The 25,892-nt window shown below is 53.8% G+C and overlaps 1 protein-coding gene across 1 annotated transcript; it reads right to left on the bottom strand.

Moving 5' to 3' along the window:
- Positions 1-11,414: 11,414 nt before the first annotated feature.
- On the bottom strand, positions 11,415-24,744 carry ASMT (acetylserotonin O-methyltransferase). The gene is made up of 8 exons (XM_025984626.2): positions 24,676-24,744; positions 17,719-17,893; positions 17,219-17,348; positions 15,026-15,094; positions 14,606-14,725; positions 13,625-13,848; positions 12,391-12,513; positions 11,415-11,989 (listed from the first exon to the last, which is right to left on the bottom strand). The coding sequence occupies exons 1-8, from the start codon at positions 24,742-24,744 to the stop codon at positions 11,778-11,780; spliced, it is 1,122 nt and encodes a 373-aa protein (XP_025840411.2). The 3' UTR covers positions 11,415-11,777.
- Between the last annotated feature and the right edge of the window lie 1,148 nt (positions 24,745-25,892).

Here is a 25,892-nt window from a genome sequence, read left to right as displayed (position 1 = left end):
ACTCATTTAATTCCTAAATCAGGGATGCCTGAGTGGCTCACCAGTTTGGTGCCTGCCTTCAGCCCAGGGTATGATCCTAGAGTCCCGGGATCGAGTCCCACATCGGGCTCCCTGCATGGAGCCTGCTTCTCCCTCTGCCTGTGTCTCTGCCTCTCTCTCTCTGTGTCTCATGAATAAATAAATAAAATATTTAAAAAAATTCCTAAATCAGCCCAGATATCCCTGAGGGGACGTGGTGAGAAAAATCCCTCTGTCCCCAACACAGGCCACAGTGGGAGGTGAAACTGAAACCCAAACCCAAAGGTCAGCATGAGCAGAGCCACTCACAGGTCATAAAAGAATCCCAGGAAACAGGCACCTTTAAAGTCCTGGGGTGGGGGCGGGGGGGAACGTGCAAATGCTATTATTTCCAAGAATACTTCCCAGTGTCCCAAATATCGTAGAATGAGGACTACCCTCCTTTGTAAACAGAAAAATAATATCAACTTGTATTTCTAAAGCATAAGCCGTTGTAAACCAGCAAAAGCCAGAAAGCATTGAGAGCGGAGGGCGGCGTCAGTTACTTTAATGATACAAATTAACCGGCCCTGGGCAGAGCAAAGGCTGTGACCTGGATATTCATCCAAGGAAATAAAGCAATAAAACACGCACTTCACTAATCGTGGAGAAACACAGAACAACACACGGCTGCGTGAGGACGTCGGTGGGTCGTTTATATTAGCAAACCAGGAGAAATCACCTGAACGCCCTACAAAAGGAGAGACGCCCGCATAGCTTGAGGCAGACGTGAAAAATCACACACGCGATGCAATGTGGATACGCGGGTCCTGCCTCCGCGGGAAACCGCACGCGAAGGATTAGAATTCATCAGTCAAGCATGGGTGGACAGAGAGCCCGTGTCTGCCCAGAATCCCTGGACCAGCGTGTGTCTCCCCACGTGCTTTAGTCATCATCTCTGTCACATGACCATGTCAGGGTGACATTAAATTGCACCTGCGTGAAGGTGCCGGGAATGCCCGAGGACGTGCGACCTGTATCGAATGCTCCTCTGCATGGCTGATGTGCTGGATCCGCGTTCTCTCCCGAGTAGGGAAAGGCGGTCCCTATGGTCCAAATGGCGTCCATAGGCCAGCTCTGTCACCAGGGTCCTCAGTTTAGTGAGCCCTGGCTGCAGAGCCACCACCTGGTGCCTCCTACCCCGCATGCCGTGTCTCGCACACCAAGATGCTTTGAGGTGCCCCATCCTCATCCTTGGAGAGGATGCTTGGGTATCCCCCAAGGGATGCCCCACAGGGCCACCTCCTCCCATGCACGACGATGACACATCCGCCGCCCAGCCCTCGCCACCCATGTTATGAACCCACTCTGTGTTTCAGAGTGATCAACATGTCACTCCCAATGGCCCTCACGTCACCCATGCGATGGGCAGTCTCAGCTTCGCAACACCAACGGCCAGTAGGGCCAAGACGGGGACGACAGATTTCCAACAAACTCCGGGAAGTGAACCAAGGTACCACACGAGCCCCTTCCCCACCCGCTACTAGACCTCCCGTGTCATGGCTCGGTGAGCAGAGTCCCCACTCTGCCTAACAGATTCCCTGGAAATCGCCATTCACGAAAACCCAAGACAAACAGGAAGCTGTGGGATAAGAAGACGAAGGGCAGGGGAGGGGGGGGACGCCAGTGTCATCTTGGCTACTGTGGGTTGTAAATTCCTAGCATAGGCGTCTTCCAGGAGGAGGGAGGCCGCCGCGGAGGCTGGTCTCATTACGGCGACATCTGTTTACAAAAAAATAATCCAGTGTTCGCTTCCCAGGATGAATTTTATGAAGAGACGTCCGGTGTCCGCTTGACCGGCCGGTTCAAGAGCTGCCGAGTCACGGGTGCCCCCTGCTGTGCATTGTGACAACTGCTCGTTCACACCTGGTCCCCCATCCTTCCAGCGGGGAGGCGGCTTCCCGGAAATGTCCCCCAGCCTCGCCGTCCCACCTGCTCAGGTCAGAGTCCAGCTGGGGGCGGGGGGGGGGGGGGGTGGTCAGGTACCAGGGGAACAATTCGACAATGGATGATGCATTTTTACAAACCAATTTGAGTTTCTACTTCTCCAAACCTGGCTATTTTTGTGGGCATTTGACTCTCCAAACGTCTTATTATTAAAACAACAGGGATCCCTGGGTGGCGCAGCGGTTTGGCGCCTGCCTTTGGCCCAGGGCACGATCCTGGAGACCCGGGATCGAGTCCCACGTCGGGCTCCCGTGCACGGAGCCTGCTTCTCCCTCTGCCTGTGTCTCTGCCTCTCTCTCTCTCTCTCTGTGTGTGTGACTATCATAAATAAATAAAAATAAAAAATAAGTTCCTCGCCACCGTCCTCGCCGTCGTCCTCGCCGCCGTTCTTGCCTTCGTCGCCGCCGTCCTCAGCCTCGGGAGCCCCCACCCATGACCTGGGCCCCGCCTCCCGTCCTGGCCCCTTGTGGGGGGGGCCCGGCTGTCCCCACCCGGCGCCCCTCACTGGCCGTGCAGGGCTGCAGGAGGACGACTCTCGGCCGCACCCAAGCCGGGCCCAGCCAGCCCCGAGCCCCCGAGCCCCCGAGCCCCCGCGGCCAAACCAGGAGAGGAAGGCGGGGGAGCGACCTGCAACTCGCCTCCCACACCCGTCAGGTGCAGGCAAGGCTCTCCCCGCTGCTCCCGGGCTCTGCCAGGGCCCACAGAGGGGCACGAGCTCCTTCAGACCCAGGCTGCATGCAGGGAGGGGGAGACGCCTGACCTGGAGGGCTCCAGGCCCACAGTCCCAGGTCTCCAGGCCGCCCCGGGGCTTAGGGCGGGGCTGGGGTCGGATCCGGGCATTTTATCATCATGGGTTACCTGTGATGACCCGGGAACAGACAAGCCCTCGAGTCAGCACTTGCTGTCCCCAGAAGCCAGGGCTCAGGCAGGAGGGGGCCTGGCAAGGTCACTGTTGCAGTCCCAGTGCAGGTTTCGCAAATAGATGATTTTGAGTCTCTACCCTGCTACTTAGAGCTGTAAGACCTGGAGCAGTGGGCAGCCCGGGGGCCCAGCGATTTAGCGCCACCTTGGGCCCAGGGCCTGGTCCTGGAGACCCAGGATCCAGTCCCACGCCGGGCTCCCTGCATGGAGCCTGCTGCTCCCTCTGCCTGTGTCTCTGCCTCTCTCTGTGTCTATCATGAATAAATGAATAAAATCTAAAATAAATAAATAAATAAATAAACAAACAAATAAAATAAAATAAAATAAAATAAAACAACAGCAGCAGCAGCAGCAGCAAACCCTACTGTGACTTTGTATTTGTTAAGGAATCGCGGCACAAGGTAAAAAGGGAATCGTGGAGCTCCCGGCAGGCTCAATCAGAGGAGCGTGTGACTCTTGATCTCTGGGTTGTGAGTTTGAGCCCCGAACTTAGTGTAGAAATTACTTAATAATAAAAATGTTTAAAAGAAGGGCTTTTTAAAAATATATATATTTTTTTTATTTGAAAGAGAGAGGGTTAGAGGGGAGAGGAGCAGAGGGACAGGGAAGCAGAGTCGGTCATGACGCGTGAAGCCCAACCCCAGGACCCTGAGATCATGACCTGAGCGAAGAGCTGCACGTTTAATTGACTCAGCCACCCAGGCACCCCTAAAATTTTTTTAAAAAGAGAAAAATTTTTTAAAAATTTTTTAAAAAGAGCAATATCTCTGTCAAGATATTGCTCAGCTGGAGACGTCAAGTTCTGATAAGGACAAAGTAGTATCTGTTTGCGCAGCTTGGCGCTTGGGGAGCTACTTGCTTCTGTCCCGTGTGGGTCACAGCGGCTTAGACATCGCACATGGGACACTCCAGTGGGGTGGGCCCAGCGAATGGGGATCCCCAAGGGAGTGTGATGCACCCCCCTGCCCAGGTCTCAGGGAGCAAGGGAGGCAGCAGGTCCCAGAGGGTGGGCTCAGGCACCTGCAAATCCTGAGCAGTCAGGAGCAGCCCAGACCTGAGGAAGAGTTACCTGGGCTCCTCTCTCTGCTCCCGCCTCCTTGTCTCCTGCCACTGCCTCCCATTGGCTGAGCTCACCCGGAAGTCATCTGTCATAGGGCCAGGTGGGTGCAGGGAGCAGTAGGGAGATGCATCAGCCTGAATCTGGAGGACCCTGTGTAGCACCTTCAGCACACGCCCATCACCCGTGTCTACATGGGGGGGGGTGATGGTTTTCCCCTGGTGCATCGTCACTAACGGGCTCATCCCTGCGTGGATCCGCACCAGCGCTGCACATGCATCTCCGGGGACCCCTGGGCGTGAAGGCCTTGCTTTTGCTGCCATTTACCGCTGCTTCCTTCAATCATAGATTTATTTCTACATGGTTTTTCCTACAGATGTGATGGTTCTCCAGGAAAGCGGGGTGGGGGAAAGGCAAGAAAAATGGCAAGAAATGCGACTCACAGCAGCAATAACGGTCAAGAGAGCGCTCGTCTGCAGACGGGGGACTTCGTGCATCTGCCCCCTGCACTCGACAGGTTGTATTTTGTGCAGGTGTGGAGCTCCAAGGTGAGCATGGACAAGGAACATGAGAATTTTTTCTGGAAAAGGTTGACTTCAGCTGAGGTTGTCCTGCTGGGGAAGTTTATACCGTCCAAGAAACACACGGAGGGGGTTTTAGTTTGTTGGCACAACCTTTTGAAACTTGGTGTTTGGGGCAACCTGAGTGGCTCTGTGGTTGAGCATCTGCCTTCGGCCCAGGGGGGGATCCTGGAAATCCGGGATCAGGTCCCACGTCAGGCTCCCTGCATGGAGCCTGCTTCTCCCTCTGCCTGTGTCTCTGCCCCTCTCTCTCTCTCTGTCTCTCACAAATAAATAAATAAAACCTTTTAAAAAATGGTGTTTTTCTTTTAAACCCAAAGGGACCACATGCCCCTGTGTTTTCCAGTGACTTTTCTTCTAAACTTCCTAAGCGATCTACCCTAAGAAAATATAACCAATCAGACATTTTTTTTTTAATTTCTTTTTTTTTTTTTAATTTTTTTTTTATTTATTTATGATAGTCACAGAGAGAGAGAGAGAGAGAGGCAGAGACACAGACAGAGGGAGAAGCAGGCTCCATGCACCGGGAGCCTGATGTGGGATTCGATCCCGGGTCTCCAGGATCGCGCCCTGGGCCAAAGGCAGGCGCCAAACCGCTGCGCCACCCAGGGATCCCCCAATCAGACATTTTTAAAGATGATTTAATTTTTTTAATTTTTTTTTTTTCTGGTGCTTGGCCTACTGTAGTTGCTTCCATCATCCTCTTGTGTTAGATGGGGATGAAGACGTGTGGCTTTCCCTAAAACATGATTTCTGTAAACTCCTGCTAAAAGTCAAATTCCTTTTAATTTTTTTTTTTATTTATTTATGATAGTCACAGAGAGAGAGAGAGAGAGGCAGAGACACAGGCAGAGGGAGAAGCAGGCTCCATGCACCGGGAGCCCGACGTGGGATTCGATCCCGGGTCTCCAGGATCGCGCCCTGGGCCAAAGGCAGGCGCCAAACCGCTGCGCCACCCAGGGATCCCAAAAGTCAAATTCCTTTTAAGCAAATCGTGCTCATTTGGAAAGTGGACACAAGGGCCTCTCAGGGAACGTTGTCCGGCGTCTGTCTGTGGGGAAAGCCCATGACCTCTCTCAACGTGACGACGTCTCGTAATGGCTGTCCTCCAACTACGAACAGCACCTGTGGCCTGGAGTTCCCAGAGCAGACCTCCCACAGACGTGCCGACAGACAAGATGGAACGAATCCACGGGCACCCACAGGGGGTAACCCGGTGCGTGGCAGCAAACCCACAGCAAGGAATTCGAACAAGCTCCAGGAGGCTGTCGCTCCGGGAGCTCTGGGTGTGATTTCCTGGAATCGTCATGTCAGACTGTGCTCCCCGCATCTGACGACAGGAGATGCAGATGGCACATCACGTGGACGGGGAGAGGCCCGAGGTCTTTCGGCAACCTTCAGTTCGTGGTGTCCCAGAAAAATAAAAAAAACTCGGGAAAATGGAGGGTTTGCGTGGCCTGTGACGCCGGTTTTCAGCCTAGTGTCGTTCCTTGCAGCGGGGAGGACCTGGCTTTCATCGGGGGACATGCAAGATTTTGATGTAGGACCCGTCCGGCCTTGTCTGGAGACCGAGGCTCTGCAAGCGGACTCTGTCCAGAGGCTCCGCTGTGGTCCAGGCTCCCCTGGGAGTGGCGGCTGCACAGTCTCCTTCGGGGTTTGCGGTCACTTTGAGAAGCCCGGGGGCTCTGCGCGGCTGCAGCCACACAACCATGCGGAGACGCCACGCCGGACACTTGGCACCTTTCATACGAGCAGAACCGTGCACTGTGTCCTTCGGCGACCGCCCTCTGTCTCCGGGCATCATGTGTTTGCGTTCATCTCTATTGTAGCGTGCGTGGCTGGTTTGGGGGTGGGCTTTCTCCTTTTTGTTTTTTGCATTATTCTTTAGATTTACCTTTTTTTTTTTTTAATTTTTTTTATATTATTTATTTATGATACAGAGAGAGAGAGAGGCAGAGACATAGGCAGAGGGAGAAGCAGGCTCCATGCACCGGGAGCCCGACGTGGGATTCGATCCCGGGTCTCCAGGATTGCGCCCTGGGCCAAAGGCAGGCGCCAAACCGCTGCGCCACCCAGGGATCCCCTAGATTTACCTTTAAAATCTCTCCAAGCATCTGATTGTTCTCCACAAACCCGCGGGGCGCAGAGTTAGCACGGGAAGGAAGGAAGAAGGGGCCTCGGTGAGGCCCACCAGGCCCTGCCCCGATGTGGCGTTGGCTGTGCCTGTTTTGCGGTCTGCAGCTCCCCACATCCCTGCACCAAGGACGCTGCTCGAAAACACATGTATTCAACGAGAAGCATGATGGGAACCCTTCGGTCTGGTGTCATGCCCACCCGGATCCGGTCCAGGGGGCTCATCCTGTGCAAATGTCAGCTCCGCCGCGCAACAAGCAGGGAAGCTGAGCGCAGAGCATGCGCAGAGTGAAGGAAACCCAGGGCGGTGGAAACGCTTGGGCTCTGAGCGCTGAGCCGCGTCTGCAGTAGGACAGCAGGGAGGGATGCAGGAAGCAACCTTCCCGCCTCGGGTTCGCACCTGTCCCGGCCTGCGTCCTCAGGAGATGCTTCGCAAAAACCTCAGGGAACGCGGCATCCAGCTGATGCACGTAAATTCACGGATGCAATCTCCTTGTGCTTCTGCGCTGCCCTCGCAAGCTCCAGTGGGGAAATGAGCAAGGCGGCCGCCCGCGTGGCTCATCTCCCCCCGCTCCCCGCACCCCAAACCCCAAGAAACTGGGAGAAAGCTGCTTTATCTCTTCCTCGGCTGCATTCCGGAGATGCTCCCGGGTCCGGGAGCCCGTGAGACCAGCCGCAGGCTGCTTGAATATTTGTTCATGTGCAGAAGACGGAGAAAGAACTATCTAGAAGCAAATGCCCTGAGAAAGGGAAGGCGGGAGAGAGTCGTCCCTTATTTACAACAGGGAGCAAGACGCCTCCTGCTCTCAAAGTGTGGGATTAACGTGTGTGTGTTATTATTTGTATTAATTTGCATTTGTCTTTTCCAGCGGAAAATGATGAGGAGGTACTTTTGGGCGTTGTACTTGTTTTCATGGCACCTGACATTTAAAGGAGTAAAGGCTGCTCCTCTGTCCGGGGTCTCCCCGCTGCCGCCGGGATTTGGTGCCTTTGCTGGATGGTGGAGCCCGTTCTATCAGCTGCCCCATGGCACCACCTGCTGGCAGACGGACATCTTCGTCCCAAACGGTCCACGCGGGTCACCGTGGTCGCCATGGCAAAAGGAAGAGGACACACACCTCCTCTGCTGCAGGCTGTCCTGAAAAGCAATGGGGGAAGGAACCAGAGCAGGTGCTTCCTAGAGCTCTGGCAGGTCACTCCTGGTGAGTCCACCTGGCCCCACGGAGGCTGGACCAACACCAGGGAGCACACACTCTGCAACCAAGAGCTGCTTGGCACCTTCTAAAGAAGGTCCTTCCAGCACCTGCTCGTCCCCATGTCCCCAGGAGGACAAGCAGACCCTCTCTGGGCCAGGCCTCCAACTCTCCTGCTGCAGGATTGGCCTGACCCAAGTCAGGCAGACTTCTACACATCCCTAAAAGCCGGCCTTGTCATTATAGCCATGAGTGTTGGTGAAGCTCCAACGTGGCCACATTTGAACCCGGCACCTCTCGGCCTCAGTGCTGTGGACGTCTGGGGCTGGAGCACTCTCTGGGGTGTCACGTCCTGTGCACGGCAGGGTGATGAGCAGCGTCCCTGGTAGGGGACCACATTCCAGTAAGACCTCCTCCTCGGTGTGACAGGCCAAGATGACGCAGACATTCCCAAGTGTCCCCCGGGAGACAAAATCACCCCTGCTGAGAGCCACTGGTTTCAATGCATTCAGACTCACAGAAGGTCCAAGATACACAGGGCTTTATAGCTTATCCACCGCACTCTTAAATGTGAAGGCTGGAGGCCCAAGAAGGCAGGTGTCCTGCCCAAGATCAGGTTTCTCTTGAGTACAAATCCTGGGAATAGAAATCACCAATGCTGTGCCCTTCCTGCTCCCACACACCCCCTACACCTTCGGGGTTATCTACAGGTTCCCTTGCAGGCCTGTGGGGGTTTAAAAGAACGATCTGCACCAGCAGGTGCTGTGGTCAGGGCTCAGAGACAAGTGTGTGAGTGTTCAGTGACCACAGATGCTGAGATCAGGGGGCCTGAGGCCAGAGTGCCCACGGCTCACCTCCCCAGGCTTGGCTGAGCCCAGGAATGATTTTGGCCAGACTCCCTGCAGGGAACACTTTAATGGGCCACCTTGAAGTCATGGATTGCCAGGTCTTGTTTCCTTAAATCCCATCAGAGTTGGCAGGTTGTGGGCTGGGAATTAGCTTGTCTGAGACACTCGACACCTGGAATCAGTGCAGGAAATCCTATACCTGAGGCTCAATACGTTACAAATTGAGGAGAAACACACACACGTAGATAGACACCCATTATTAAACTACTGCAATTTAATCTGGAACAGGCAACTTCATAGACACAGAACATAAGATGGTGGGGGTCAGGGTCTCAGAAAAGGGATACAGAGTTAGTGTTTAAGGAGGACAGAGCTTTAGTTTAAAGATGAGAAATGGATGGTGGGAATATAAATGCATTCGTTGCCACTGTGCTGTGCACCTAAAAAGGGTCAAAATGGCAAGTCCCATGCTACATCTATTTTGCCAAACCAAAAAAAAAAAAAAATTTAATTAATTGCCATTATTGTGCTAAGTGAGATACAGAGAAAGACAAATACATGATCTCACTACTATGTGGAATCTAAAAGAAAGCAAGAACCAAGTTCATCAATGTAGAGAACAGAGTCATAGTTTGCAGACATGGGAGGTGGGGTGGGTGAAATGGGTGAAGGGGGCAAAAGGTGCAGAGTTCCAGTGTCCACACTGGTCAGCGCTGCCCCAGATGCAGGCTGGGACATGCACCTGCCACGTCTAAGACAAAGACAAAATGTACAAAAGTGGAACACATAGAAGCAGAGAAAAGAAGGGTGGCTCCAGGGGTTGGGGAAGAAACAGGGACATGGTGGTCCCAGAGCACAAACTTCCAGTGAGAACTGCAATGAGTCCTGGGAACCTGATGTTCAGCACAGTGATTGTAATTAACTAACTATCTGCATTTAACTAACTATAATTATCATACCCTTGAACGTTGCTAAGACAGCAGATCTGAGATGTTCTCAACAACAACAACAACAACAAGTTTCCACGTGAGGTGTGGGGTGTATGAATTAGCTCGACAGTAGTCACAGCTCACAGTATGTGTGTACATCAAATTGTCAGGTTGTACGGTTTCAACGTGTATAATTTTGTCCATCACACTCCAGGAAACTGGGAGCATGGAATAGAATAAGATTGATTGAACTAAAATAGAATGGAGTGGAATGAAAGAGAAGAGAGAAGAGCAGCATAGAGTACGGTAGAACAGAATAGGAGAGAAAAGAAAGAAAAGAAGAAGAAAAGAAAAGAAAGAAAAGAAAAGAAGAAAAAAGAAAGAAGAAAAGAAAAGAAAAAAGGATAGAAAAAATATAATCGAACAGAATAGAATAAAGTAGAATGGAACACAATAGGGTCGAATGGAACAGAATAGAGTAGAGTATGATAGTATAGTACAGAATAGAATAGAACCAAACAGAATAGAGAATAAAACAGAACAGAATAGAGTACAATCGAACCAAATAGAATAGAACAGAATAGAGAAGAATCAAACAATAGAATTAAATAGAATAGAGAAGAATCAAACCAAATAGAATAGAATGGAATAGAATAGAATGAACAGAATTGAACAGAATACAATAGAGCAGAATAGAACAGAACAGAGTAGAATATGACAGACTAGAACACAATAGAATCGAACAGAATAGAGTAGAATTGAACCAAATGGAATTGAACAGAAAAGAGAAGAATCGAACTGAACTGAACAGAATAGAATGGAATAGAAAGAATAGAATTGAACAGAATAGAGTAGAATAAAACAGAATAGAATAGAGAATAATTGAGCCAAATAGAATAGAATAGAATGGAATGGAATGGAATGGAATGGAATGGAATGGAATGGAATGGAATGGAATGGAATGGAATAGAAAGAATAGAATCGAACAGAATAGAATTGAGTAGAATAGGACAGAATAGGGTCAAATAGAACAGAATAGAATCAAACAGAATAGAGAATAAAACAGAACAGAATAGAGTAGAATCGAACTGAACTGAATAGAATAGAATAAATAGAATCGAACAGAATAGAGTAGAATAAAACAGAATAGAAGAGAGAAGAATTGAACCAAATAGAATAAAACAAAATAGACTATAATAGAATAGAATGGAATAGAATAGAGAGAATAGAATCGAACAGAATAGAATAGAGTAGAATAGAACAGAGTAACGTCAAATGGAACAGAATAGAGTAGAATCGAAGTGAACTGAATAGAATAGAATAGAATAGAATAGAATAGAATAGAATAGAATGAATAGAATCGAACAGAATAGAGTAGAATAAAACAGAATAGAATAGAGTAGAATAGGACAGAATAGGGTCAAATAGAACAGAATAGAATCAAACAGAATAGAGAATAAAATAGAACAGAATAGAGTAGAATCGAACTGAACTGAATAGAATAGAATAAATAGAATCGAACAGAATAGAGTAGAATAAAACAGAATAGAATAGAGAAGAATTGAACCAAATAGAATAAAACAAAATAGACTAGAATAGAATAGAATAGAATAGAGTAGAATAGAACAGAGTAAGGTCAAATGGAACAGAATAGAGTAGAATCGAACTGAACTGAATAGAATAGAATAGAATAGAATAGAATAGAATAGAATAGAATAGAATAGAATAGAATAGAATAGATGGGATAGAATAGAAAGAATAGAATCGAACAGAATAGAGTAGAATAAAACAGAATAGAATAGAGAAGAATTGAACCAAATAGAATAAAAGAAAACAGACTAGGATAGAATGGAATGGAATAGAAAGAATAGAATCGAACAGAATAGAGTAGAGTAGAGCCGAATAGACTGGAACAGCAGAGGACAGAGAGGAACAGAACAGCGTAGAACACGGAACAGAGCAGAACAAGACAAACCCCAGAGCGGAGGGCAGAGGACGACAGTTAGCAGAGCCCCCCAGTCCCTCGCCGACGCCCCGGAACGCGGACGCTACGGAGAGCCCTGTGTGCTGGCGAGGGTGCCCGCCGGGGCGCAGCCGCGGAGCCGTGGGGACTAGCGCGTGGCCAGGATGGCGTCGTACAGGCCCCCGGTTCTCCTGCACTGGACGTGGCGGAAGCCGGCGGCAGCCAGGAGCGCGCGGTACTGGGCGGGGGTGCGCTCGCGGCCCTCCGTCTGCACCAGCATGTTCAGCGAGTAGAGCTGCGCCGTCAGCGGGCCCCGGCCGTCCGCGGCCAGGAGGCTCTCGATGACCAGGACGCCGCCGCCTGGGACGGGAGGGACAGGCGCCCGGGAGCGAGGGGGAGGCCGCCCCAGGAGCCCCGCTCCACCTCCCGGCCCCTGTCCCGGCCCCAGCTGCAGAATGGGCCCAAGTGTGACCCGCACCCGCCCCGGCCCCGGCCCCGGCCCGGGCCCCGGCCAGCTGCGGGGTGGAGCAGGCGGGGCGTGCACCGTGGGAGCCTTCAGCTTTCTGCACCTTTAACTCGGATTCAATACACAACGGGTGCAAATGCCGCCTGGTTTTCGTTACTGACCCAGAGGGGAAGCCGGCTGGGAGCACGGGCACACGTACCTGTGACGCGCATTCAGGCGTGCACACGAGCCTCTAGCACCATCCCGCGCTGAAGGCAGTCACAAGCGCGTGTGGACACGCAGCGCCCCGACCTACCTGGTTTGCAGGCACGACGGATCCTCGCCAGCAGGCGCGAGCACCGCTCATCCGTCCAGTCGTGCAGGACCCTCGCCAGGAGGTACAGATCCGCCTCCGGAAGCGGGTCTTTAAAGAAATCTCCTACAACACAGGCGGGGCCCCGGGGTCAGCGCGCAGCTCAAGCCCGCGTGCAACAGTCACCTCGGTGTGCCGAGCGGCCCCCAGGCCATCCCAGCTGTGACGTGAAGACCTGGCCCTGAACAAAGGGAAGCCTCAAGAGGACAAGAAGCTTCCGAACGGTGTCCGGGGGCTCTTTCCATCCTTCTCGAACTGGAAAATGGTTTTACTTTTATCTCAGTTTATTTTCATCTCCTTTCCTGAGGTTGCAAATAAAGGGCCGCGTTCGCCGAGGATTTCCGGACACCCCGGGCCATCGGTCAGCAGCCCCGTGGGAGGAGCTGAACTAAACCAACAGTCAAGACGTGTTTTCCGGGCTGGGAAACAAACAAACCAACATGGCCAGGGAAGAGCTTCCACGTGTACGTGGTGTCAGGCTCGACACTTGTAACATTTTTCCTGCAAGAAGTACCAATTTTGGAAAAAGCGTGACCCAGCCTCACACAGGGTGGACCCGGCAGCCGTATGTTGTCCAAACTCTGCACACTCAGAGGAGTTGGGAGGAGCGTGTGTGGGAGGCCATGCAGGCCAGGGCACCAGCCTGCCCCGTGCTGAGACCCCGGCCCGGAAAATGCAGACCCTACAGACATCGCCCCACGACCCAGGGCGGGGCAAAGGGGGAGTGGGGGGGTGGGCTCCAGACTGCTTCTCTTCCGTTCAGTGACCAAACACAGGGGTTGGCAAATTCGGCCCGGGGGCCGCATTCGGTGGGCCGTGTGTTTGTGCGCAGCAGGTGAAGGAGAGGATCCAGCCGTGGGGGCGCACGCAGCTGCACCTTCCCCCGGCCTTCCCCTCCTGACCCACTGCAAAGTCACCAAAATCCCAGCTCAGCTGTGCCATGGCAAAGTGACCTCCTGTGTCCCCTGCCCCCCCAACCTCTGAAGTCAGTTTATTCCTTCCACCTCTGCATGAAGCACATAAATAGGTGTGACCGTCCGTCCCCTGCAAGACGCCCGATGACGACCCCCAGAAGCCGGGTCTGGGGTACCGGGCTCAGGCGCTCTCCACGAGCTCTCCCCCAGGGGGGAGCACACGTGCGTTCCCGTGTGCACGCGCAGAGCTCGCCGGAGCCCACCTTCACAGAAGCTGATCCGCGCTGCCTCCGGGAATGAGAAGTGCTTCTCTGCCGTCCGCACCACTTCGGGCGTGTCGAAAACGGTGACCCGGCACGCGGGGTACAGAGACGTGCACTCCTTGGCCAGAGCCCCAGAACAGCCTGGAAACGCACACGAAAGGTGACAGGTGGACGGGAAATGCGAGCGGCGTGCGCCCCAGCAGGTGTTGACGGCCACATGGTCATCCAGGAGCCCCCGAATCGCCGAATCTTCCTGGCTGGGCCCACCCACCCATCTAGCCATGAGCGTGTCCTGCATGACTCCCACGCGGACACGCACTGGGGCACCACGGGGACTGCTCCTGACGCAAGGATTGGGCGGCGCGGAGACCACAGAAACCGTGCAAAGTCACACGGCGCGCCAGGCACGGCGGTCCCTTTGGCGTCAAGCACGCGTAGTCTCCCCATCGTGGTGCCCTGCTGCCCTGTGACGCTGGGGGACACCGCCCAGGTGTCAACCAAGGGTGTGAGCCCCTCGGAGCTGCACACCCAGGCCTGTGAGCCCCTTGGATGCGACTCACAGCGCGTCCGCACCGGGGAGGCTCCGTCCAGACCTGCAAGCCCGTTGTGGGGGCCACACCCAGGTCGGGAGGGTGCGCCCGGGCAAGCCCCTGAATCGCAGCCTAACGGGCGTCGTGCTGTATGGGGCGGTCAGCGCAAGAGCGTGTCACACTGAGCGATGCCAGGGTCTACACTGGCAGCGGCCTCGGCATCCGTGGGAGCACCGATTCTCCATCCCGCCCCGATGCACAGGCTCCAAACCGCCCCGGGCGCACCGCGGCCGCGGAGGGGCTGCAGACCCTGTGCCCCGTGGGACGCGGAGGGGATGCTTGGCCCCCGATGCTAAGTGGGGGCCTTTCCGTCGTGTTCCGTCCCTCGCGCCCCGGGGCGTCGAGGTCACCGGCCCTGAGACCCCGCTCTGGGGTGCGGGGCAGTGGCTCACCCCCAACGTCGCAGATGAGCGGGAATGGGGACAGGTCGAAGGCGCCCAGCACAGGCCTCCCGCTGACACTCCAGACGTCCTGCAGGCCTCGCATGAACAGCAGCCGCTCGTCCTCGGACCTGCACGCGACAGCACAGGTGCTCACCGCGCCCCACGACGCGGGGGGCGGGGAAGGCCTGCACGGTGACCTGCTTCGGGATGTGGGGAGCCCCAGCTCCGCCACCCCCGGGACCCTGAACCCCACCCCGCCGGGACACCTGGCATGTGGCTCCAACACAAACACATCTGCTGTGGGGTTTTCTTCTTCATCATCTTAAATATCACCTTCCCTCTGTTTTGCTCCGTTTAGACCCATTTCCTTAGCCGCGCCCCCCGCCCCCCCCCCCCGCGTCCATTGCAAGCGCGAACACCCGCGTTACCTGTAGATTGCGCTGAAGAGCTGGTCGGAGGGAACCCCGAATGCCTCCAGATACTGGTTCCTGCCGTCCCTGCAAACGGGCACCACGAGGTCACCCCGGATCTGACGCGGCCAGGGAGCGCCAGCGGGCGCACAGGGTCGCACAGCCTCAGCTCCCGTCACAGACAGAACGGGCAGGGGACGGGGCTCGGTCACCAAACGCACGCACGGCCCCCCTTGGAGGTGTTCAGACCGCAGGCTGGACGTGCGGCCGGGCTCCGCCCCGTGTGAGCAAGGAAGGAGGATGACCTGAAGACGGTCCGACGAGCTCTGAAGGTGAGGTGCGGCCAGCGGGCTGAGGCCAGAGGACCTGGAGCCGGAACCTGGGGGCAGGAGGGCCCTGCCGAGCTCCTGTCGATACCTGCCAGACCGTCACCTAGCTATGTCCGCCGACATCTACTCCTTCTGTATGTCTCCCGGGGCCTATGAGAAGCTCTCCGCAGGGTTAGTATCTCCCATCCACTGTGCACAACACCCAGTGGTACTGGCTCTTATCGAGCTACCTACTTACCCTCCTATCACCCACCCACCGTCCTTATCTCTCCTCTATCCACCTCTCGACCTATGCACCCATCTAGCACATCTAGCCTCCCAGCCCTCTGCCTGTGTGCCTGTGCATCTGTCGTCTATCAATCATCCACCCATCCCTATATCTATCTTTAAATTATCCATCCATCCATCCACCTGTCTGTCCATCCAGCCATCCATCCATCTATCCACCCATCCATTCATTCACCCATCTGGCCATCCTATGTTATCATCCATCCATCCCTGTATCTATCTTTAAATTATCCATCCATCCATCCACCTATCCGTCCATCCATCCATCCATCTATCCATCCATCCATCCATCCATCCATCTATCCATCCACCTACTCATCCATCCATCCATCCATCCATCCACCCACCCATCCATCCATCCACCTGTCTGTCCATCCAGCCATCCATCCATCTATCCACCCATCCGTTCATTCACCCATCTGGCCATCCTATATTATCATCCATCCATCCCTGTATCTATCACTTACCAATCATCCACCCATCCATCCATTCACCTATCTGTCCATCCATCCATCCATCATCCATCCATACAGCCAGCCATCCCTATATTTATTTATCTACATACCTATCATCCATCATCCCTATATCTATCACCTACCAATCTGTCCATCCATCCATCTGCCCATCCACCTATCTGTCCATCCATCCATCCATCATTCATCCATCCATCATCCATCCATCCAACCATCCATCCACTCATCCATTTGTCCATCCATCTATCCATCCACCCATAAAGCCATCCCTTTACTATCATCCATCTATCCTTATACCTATCACCTACCAATCATCCACCTATCTGTCCATCCATCCACCCATCATCCATCTATCTAACCATCCATCCACTCATCCATCCATCCATCCATGTGTCCATCCATCCATGCACCCATTGAGCCATCCCTATACTATCATCCATCTATCCCTATATCTATCACCTGCCAATCTGTCCATCCATCCATCTGTGCATCCACCTATCTGTCCATCCATCCATCCAACCATCCATCCAACCATCCATCATCCTTCCATCCACCCATTGAGCCATCCCTATACTATCGTCCATGCATCCCTCTATCTATCTATGTATTTACCTACCTACCTACCTGACCATCTAGGTATCCATCCATCTATGTCAGTGGTTCCCAGGTTCTGGGATTCTGCCCTCAAGAGGCACTTGTCAATGTCTGGGGACCGTTTTTTACTATCACAGCTGGGGACGGTGCCATGGCCTATGGTGGGAGGAGACCAGAGATGCTGCTCCACACCCTGCAGTGCCCAGGAAGCCCCAGGCACCCACATCATGAAGCCCGAGAGCAGCTACAGGGAGGACAACCATCACGATTCCCCACTTTGCCTCCTCAGCCCGTGGCCCTTTCCCCGGACACCAGTGAAACACCAGGACTTCTGATTTCGACAGATTGCCGTGACGTGAATCCCATCGGCCAGCACCAGGGGGCTTCTCACGTCTGCTCAGAGTTCCACATCTAGCGGGGTCGTGTTTGATGCTACAAGAAACCTGGTGCTTCAACCGCACAGTTGCCCTGAAACCAGCCCCCAGGGAGCCCAGGGGTCCCATCCACCCCTTTGAGGCTGTGCCCACCTCACGGCCTGGGTCAGGTGACCCCAGCACAGGTACGTCGTCCTGGCCAGGTACCGCAGCATGTTGCCCTGGCACTTGGGGCTGGCCCTCACCAGGTAGATGCTGGAGAGCTCTGTGTTTTGATATAAAGCTGGAAACAAATGCAAAAGGACACGTTAGATTCCAACTCACCGTTTTCAACAAAAGTCTGCAGATGATGGGCAGCCCCAGGCCCATTTCAACCAAGATGAGAATATAATAGCACAAGGGAGGGCAACCCTTTAACTGGATAAATTTAATCTGGTTGAAAATTACTCCCTTATGATTCTTTCCCCCATTTTTTCTTGCTCATTGGATACTTCCTGAGGGTACGGATGTGCACACCAGCGTGTGGAGACCCTAGAATGAGGTCGGCAAAGTACAGCCTGGGGAGCACACCTGGTCCACCGCGTGTCTTTGTAAATAAAGTTTTATTGAAAGCCAGCCACACCCGTTCATTTACATAATGTCTACATGCTTACCTTTTCCTGTTTTTGTTTCTACCTGAAGTAGCTTCAGAGACACGCAGGTGTCCAGCAGGAGCTCTGTCCCATGGGAGCTGGTGCCCAGCCGTGCAGCCACCGCTGCCGCGCCCAGGGGCTCCGGGGCCTCGGCGAGAAGGTCAAACACGCCCAGCTCACAGGCAGCAAACAGAACCTCGGAAATAACGGGCCAGCTTTGAGCGTCCTGGGAGCCCCACTCGTAGAAGCACACGCCACGGGGACTCAGGGGTGCGTTTTCAGGGGACACTGCACTGCTGTGGAAAACACGGTGGCGGTTCCTTACAAAATCGAACATACAGTGGCCACAAAACCAGAAACTCCAATTCTGCGTGTGGACCCAAAAGTATTGAAAGTGGACCCTGGAACAGATACTTGTACAGTCGGGTTCACTGATGCGTTATCCACAGTGGCCAAACATGGGAGAACCAGGCGTCCAACAACGGACGAAGGGAGGAGCAAAATATGGTCCATGCACACAGCGGAGTGGGTGCACCTTGAGGACGTGGCGATCAGTGACATAAATCAGACACGGACGTGTGATTCCACATATACGGGGTCGCTAGGAGAGTCCCGTCCATAGAGACAGGGAGTAGACGGTGGTGCCAAAGGTTGCAGGTCAGGGAATGGGGAGATCGTGTTTCATGGGGACAAATCTTCAAATTGGGGAAAATAGAAAGTTCTGGATATGGATGGTGCAGGTGGTTGCACGACAGTGTGAATGCGCTCAATGCTGCTGAGCTGTGCACTCAAAAATGGTGACGATAGTCAATTTGATGTTACATCTATTTATTTATTTATTTATTTATTTATTTTATATTTTGTATTTATTTATGATACTCACAGAGAGAGAGAGACAGAGAGAGAGAGACAGGCAGAGGGAGAAGCAGGCTCCATGCCCCGGGAGCCCGACGTGGGACTCGATCCTGGGTCTCCAGGATCGCGCCCTGGGCCAAAGGCAGGCGCTAAACCGCTGCGCCACCCAGGGATCCCGATGTTACGTCTATTTAAAGAAAACAATAAAGTGTTCCCCCAAAAAATGAAGCATCTTTAAAAATCTGGAAATAAAAATAAAGATAAGATCTTCCAGTTAAATCTTTAACCAGTTAAAACGTTTAATTTAAATGAAATTTTCTAATTTTAAACAAAATGCTTAGATAAAGGTCAAATAAATACTCAAATATCTTAAACAGAGTGGAATAGAGCAAGTAAAACAAATGAAAAATAAAATAGGGGGATCCCTGGGTGGCTCGGTGGTTCAGCGCCTGCCTTTGGCCTGGAGTCTCGGGACCGAGTCCCGTGTCGGGCTCCCTGCGTGGAGCCTGCTTTTCCCTCTGCCTGTGTCTCTGCCCTTGTCTCTCTCTCTCCCTCTCTATCATGAATAAATAAATAAAATCTTTAAAAATAAATAAATAAATAAATAAATAAATAAATAAATAAATAAATAAAATAGAGTGAAATGAAATGAAATGTGCTTCCACTGTGCACTCGGGAAGCGCCTGTTTCTGCTGCCGCATGTGCTGTGGGGTTGACCAGCCGTCCAGAACGATGGTTGGGTTGATCCTCAGGGACAGTCAGAGCCAGGGCTGGAGGCAGGGTGGGGTGGGGTGGGGTGCGGGTGGGATTATCTGCCGAGTACAGGGAGGGTCCCACGAGGCCATTCGCGGGCTGGCCGTCGCGGAAAGGGGGTCCTGAGCAGGTGTGGGCTCCTGCAGCTTGCCCCCCGCCCTGTCTGTGTTTAGAAGCTCTTCACTGAACCCGCTCCCCGCCCTCCGTCATGCCTGGAACAGCATCACTTCGGACAAAGAAACAGCGGGGGGACCATTCCAGCAAAGAAACAGCCTCCGAGGGAAACCTACAGTCCCCAAAGACAACACCAGCCAAGGGACAGGCACACGCAGCCACCGGCAAACCCTCGTGAGGTTTCAAGACCCTAGTCTCCGCCCCTTCCCTGCTCGCGGTGATTACCTGGGGACCCAGACTCGGGCCGGCCTTGGTTTAATTTTGCAAGCAGGGAAATACACGCGCTGCTGCTCAGAGGCCAGTGAGGTTCCCTACACGGTGGTGCCAGACCCTTAAAACGTGCGGCCTGCTAGTGCCGTGGATCCGTCCAGACAGTTGGACAGGTCCTGCCCGGAAATGACGCGTAACGTATAAAGGACGGATGAATGAGTGCGTTGTTTTTCTTCCCGCAGAGCAGGGGTTTGGATGGGGCGACCTCTCTGGTACTGGCCAGCACGGATGCACACACTCACGTCCCACCTGCGCAGAGGGTCATGGGGCACCCACTCCCCATGGAGACAGCACCGCTGCAGTAGATGCGTGGACGTGAATAAAATAAAATAAAAATAAGACCCGCCTCCATCCTGCTCAATGACGGAGGTTGGCCTTTGCTTCCTCACCGAGCCGATGGGAAAGGCGTAAATATGCTCCCCGTGGCGGCTGCAGGAGTGGGGGTGGCAGGGCCCGTGCAGAGTGACACAGCCTGAACTCTTCTTATTCTCTGACTACGGTCCTAGTAACTCCCATTCCACGGACAGGGGTCCTGGTGACTCTCATCCCCTGGACGGGGGTCCTGGTCACTGTCGTTCCATGGACGGGATCCTGGTGACTCTCATTCCCTGGACGGGGGTCCTGGTCACTGTCGTTCCATGGACGGGGGTCCTGGTGACTCTCATTCCCTGGACGGGGGTCCTGGTCACTGTCGTTCCATGGACGGGGGTCCTGGTGACTCTCATTCCCTGGACGGGGGTCCTGGTCACTGTCGTTCCATGGACGGGGGTCCTGGTGACTCTCATTCCCTGGACGGGGGTCCTGGTTACTGTCGTTCCATGGACGGGATCCTGGTGCCTCTCATCCCATGGACGGGGGTCCTGGTGACTCTCATCCCCTGGACGGGGGTCCTGGTCACTGTCGTTCCATGGACGGGGGTCCTGGTGACTCTCATCCCCTGGACGGGGGTCCTGGTCACTGTTGTTCCATGGACAGGGGTCCTGGTGACTCTCATTCCCTGGATGGGGGTCCTGGTCACTGTCGTTCCATGGACGGGATCCTGGTGCCTCTCATCCCATGGACCGGGGTCCTGGTGACTCCCATCCCGTGGACGGAGGTCCTGGTCACTGGCATTCCATGGACGGGGGTCCTGGTGACTCTCCTTCCATAGATGTGGGTCCCGTGATGCTCATTCCATGGCCTGGAATCCTGGAAACTCTCATCCCGTGGACCGGGGTCCTATCACCCCTTATCCCGTGCTCAGGGGGCCACATGGCTCCCTGAGGTGGTGCGTCCTGGGCACCGCGGGGTGTGCAGCTGCCTGTCTGCTCTCCACCCACCGCAGCCCGAGCGCCCCCAACCCAGCGGTGACGCCCAGACATGTCCACCCACATTTCCCTGTGCTCCCTGGGGCCAGGCTCGCACCTGAGAGCCCATGAGGACGCTCCCTCTCGTGCACCACGCGGCCTGGACAGGACTCTGTGCCGCCCCACGGCGTCTAGGGGAGGCTCTGTCCATGCGCTCTGTGCGCCTGCGCCAACTCTGGTCCTTTGGGGACCGAATCCCGTCCCCTGCGGTTCCTGTGTGACCCTAGGAGGGGCGGGAACTCGTCCTGTTGCGGTTCTGTTAGCTGTGTGCTCTACTCGGGCGGTTGGGAGCGTTATCGTGTCCACATGCTGTGAACTCCGGTCGGATCCACGGCGAATGATTTCTCACGCAGGCGAAGCTACGCAAAGTCCGATTAGGGCCACATTAGATCGTGGACAAGCTGCGGGCCCTCCTATTGCAGCTAGATCCTATAGGGGCGCCTGGGGGCTCAGCTGGTGAAGCGTCTGCCTTCGGCTCAGGTCGTGACCCGGGGGTCCTGGGATCGAGTCCTGCGTCGGGCTCCCTGCTCAGCGGGAATCGGCGGCTCCCTCTCCCCGCCCCCTGCCTTGTGCTCTCGCTCTTTCTCCCTCTCTCTGTCAAAAAACTAAGTGGAATGTCTAAAACAACAACAAAAAAAGATTTTATTAACTCATTCTGTCAAGGTCGTATGAAGTATTGTTCTATCAAGGTCATGTTACGTTTTACTGTACCAAGGTCATATTAAGTATTCGATCAACATCATATTAAGTATTATTCCACCAAGGTCGTCGTAAGTATTATTCCATCAAAATTGTATTAAGTTAAAAAAAAAACCGTACTAGGATTTATTCTATCGAGGTTGTATTAAGTAATCTATCAAGGTCATTACATTTGATTGATTCTGTCAATGTCATTTTAAGTTTTTTCTATCAACGTCATATTAAGAAGCATTATTGGTCAGCGTCATATTAAGTATTACTCTATCAAGTTCGTGTTAAGTATTATTGTATCAAGATCGTATTAACGTTTATCTTATCAGGGTCATATTAAGTTTTGTCAAGGTCATATTAAATTTTATTCTATCAACGTCAAATTACACTTTATTCTATCAACGTCAAATTAGCTATTACTCTATCGTGGTTGTATCAAGTTTCATGCTCTCCAGGTCGTATTACGCTTTATTTGGTGAAGTTTGTGTGCAATCCTCTTCTCTTACACGCGTGACAACCAGGTGACAAAGCACCCCGTGTCCTGAGCGGACTGTCCTGCCGGGATGTATAACGCACCCGACAGCTTGGTGAGCCAACGGTGAACAGCGCCAGCTGCCCGGGAAGCATCTCGCGAGCACAAGCAGGTCATGCTTTCAAGCGACAGGAAGGCTGAGGATTATTATAACTATTTTGCGGAAGGAAGCTCTTTCTCCGTATCGCAAGGGTTCCACCGTAGGGGGCCTACAGACCCAATCTGGGGGATCCGTGGGCTCACGCGGGGAGCACATTCTGCGGCACTTTTCAGTGACCTCCACCCACTCAGCAGCTGCTTCAATTACGAGTCAAGCCACATGGCGGCAGTAGTACACCTGTGAGTCGGTGAGCGAGGGAGGCCAAGGCACCCTCGTGCGACACGATAGCCCCCGCAGGACACTCAAAATACCACCCGCATGCACAGGGCGCCACGGTGCCGGTGGGTCCGGACCCCACTGGCTGCACACATCACCCCGATCTTGCCATCCTGCAGCTTTCCCCACAACGAATGCAGCCGTTGGGCAGCTCTCTGCCTGGCGGGTGGTCAGCCCCCACATGGTGAAGCTGAGTGTTCTCAAAATTCGAGTTTCACCCCCAAAAGCCAGGGAGAATCGCACCGGCTCATGAGAGCAGCCCACCGTCCCCTCGTGCAGCAGCTGTGAGCGCTGTCCTGCCGCCTGCGTCCACACACGCATGCACATACACAGGAGCACCTAGATTTTATTGGGGCACCGGGGTGGCGGGGTGGTTTGAGCATCTGCCTTCGGCTCAGGTCATGAACCCAGAGTCGTGGAATCGAGTCGCACATCGGGCTCCCCGCTCAGCAAAGACTCTGCTTCTCCGTCTCCCTCTGCTGTTCCCCCTGCTTGTGCTCTCTCTCTTTGTGAAATAAATAAAATCTATTAAAAAATAATTAAATAAGATGTGAAATCTAATGCAAGGTGGTGTAGCCAGTCTAGAAAACAATATGGAGGTTCCTCAAGAAGTTGAAAACAGAGCTACCCTGCAACCCAGCTGTGGTTCTATCAGGTATTTACCCCAAAGATAGAGATGTCGTGAATGGAAGGGGCACCTGCACCCCAACGTTCACAGCAGCCATGTCCACAACAGCCAGACTGTGCAAAGAGCCCAAAACGGCCATCAACAGATGAATGGGTGCAGAAGATGTGGTCTATGTAGGTAACAGAATATTCCTCAGGCATCAGAAAGGATGGAATCTTCCCATTTGCAATGTCCCGGGTGGAACTAGAGGGCCTGACGCAAAGAGAAATAGGTCAATCAGAGAAAAGCAATTATCACACAAGCTCACTCCTATGTGGAACTTAAGAAACACAACAGATGAACACAGGGGAAGACGAGGGGAAAAATCAAAGTAGACCGACTCAGACAGGGAGACAAACTATAAGAGATTCTCAACTCCAGGAAACAAATAGGGTCGCTGCAGGGGAGGTGGGTGGAGGGATGGGGTAAGTGGGTGACGTGCAGGAAGCAGGACTCGTGATGCGATGAGCCGCGGGTGTCGCGTGCAACCGATGAATCATTGACCTCTACCTCCGACACCGGTAATACACTCTATGTTAACTAACTCGAATTTAAATAACAAATTTCTTGAAAAAAACAATTTTTTAAAAGACATAAATGAAGGAATATACACAAATATAGACTCCCCAAATCTAACTACAGCTTGCCTCAAGGGTTTTAAGGACGAAAAATTCACGTAGCAGAAGGTTCGGCATTAAGCGTCTTAAACAATACAAGTCGGGGGGGGGGGGGCGTTGGGCACATTGACTGTGTGGTGCAACCACCGCCTCCATCTGGTTCCAGAACATTCTCATCCCCCCCCTAAAAGGGGAGCCTGTCCCTAACGACCAGTCGCTGCCCATCTCCCTCCCCGGGGCCTGGCGAACCACCACCTTGCTTTCCGCGTCCATGCATTTGCATTATCCCGCGTGTTTGGTAGAAGTGGCATCACACACCGTGCGGCCCGTGTGTGTCCCCCGTGCACGCAGGATCATACGGACTCAGCCACGGGAAGGGATGAGATACGGAAGCGCGCCACGTTGCCCGTGGGCCCCCAGGCTCGCCTCTATTTCAAACACATCACCTCGCTTTGTAGCGTGTTAATGGACAACCGCCCATATTACACAAAAAGCCACAAAAAGTGTTGAATATTTCAATCTCTTTCAATAAGCATTGTCCCACGGCCAGAAGCCACCTGCCCGTCCTTGCAGGACACCCCACCCACCCCTAAAGGACACTCCCTACCCATGAAGCCGTCACTCCCCATCGCCCTCGCCCAGCTCCCACCCACGGGATCCACGTCTGCTCCGGCGGAACGTTCTCCCCACGTTCCTACCTGGGACACCATGAAACCGTTTGAGTACTCGGTCAGCAGACGGAACGCCTGTTCCTCCGGGGAACTCATCCTCGTCCCACGCCCGGCTGGCGCGCAGAGCCCCCGGTCGTCCCGGCTGCACGGAGTGTGGGTCTGCTAGCAAGTCGTGGGGCGGTCGGCCGCGCGGTGCTGCTGCCAGAAGCTCCTTGCTGGAGGCCCAGCACGAGCCAAAGGCAGATCAGTCTAGAAAATCCGATTAATCCTATTACGGGGATGACCAAGCTTCAGGGTACGCGCTGGCTCTGTGCTCAGTCCTGTCCCTGCTGTGCCCACAGCCCTAAATAGCCGCATCTCTCACCTCCCTCCCTCACACCATCATCAAGGAAAGGGCCCAGAACCGATGTGCTTGCTAATCACTAGCATTGATTACGCATTGCACACATCGAATAGTCTGTAGGCCCTGGACATGGGGCGCCCAGGGGCTCCCGTAAATCTTCTAGGGATGCTACGTCAAATGACGCAAAACCCACTGGTTCGAAACCAAAGGGATTAGCCCATCTCGGCTCTGGAGACCAGACGTCTGAGATCCGGGCAGGCAGGGCTGCTGAGATCCAGGGCGGGGGCTCTTCCGACGTCTGGGGCCCCAGGCGTCCCTGGGCTAGAGGCCGCGTCCCTCCCGTGTCCTCCGTCCTCACAGGGCTCCTCCTCTGCGTCTGCGGCTCCTCTTCTGTCTCTTACGAGGACCCCTGTCGTTGGACATAGGGCCACCTGGTCCAGGACGAGCTCAGCTCAGACCCTCACATCATCCCATCTGCAAACACCCCGTTTCCCATGAGTTCCCGTCCTGAGGTTGCAGGGGTAGGACGTGGCCATATGTTCTGCGGCCACCATTAAACCCACAGTAGGCAGGGCTGAGCTCAGCTCACAAGAGCCCTGTGCCACCCACTCACTGCTCCGTGCAGTCACACTCGGCTGTTGTGGATCCATGCAAGCGACTGTGTGCAGGGAACATCTTCACGGCAGAGGCCAAGATCTCCGGAGCAGAGATTTACATGCAGGAGGCCCCATGCGGACACCTGGACACGCAGGGCGCCCTCGGAGCCAAGCTCATGGCGGGGCAGGACTGGTCGGGGTGCCCATCAGCGGGGACAGGGCGGCCGCGTGGATGGGAAGGTCCAGGCCACACGACGAAGGAGGGGAGGTGCCACACTCGTCTCGTGCTGCTCCGATGCTCGAGT

This window comes from Vulpes vulpes, chromosome X (assembly GCF_048418805.1).
Source record: "Vulpes vulpes isolate BD-2025 chromosome X, VulVul3, whole genome shotgun sequence".
Taxonomy (NCBI): Eukaryota; Metazoa; Chordata; class Mammalia; order Carnivora; family Canidae; genus Vulpes; species Vulpes vulpes.
The sequence above is the reverse complement of the archived record's forward strand: the minus strand, read 5'-3'. Positions and strand labels throughout refer to the sequence as shown.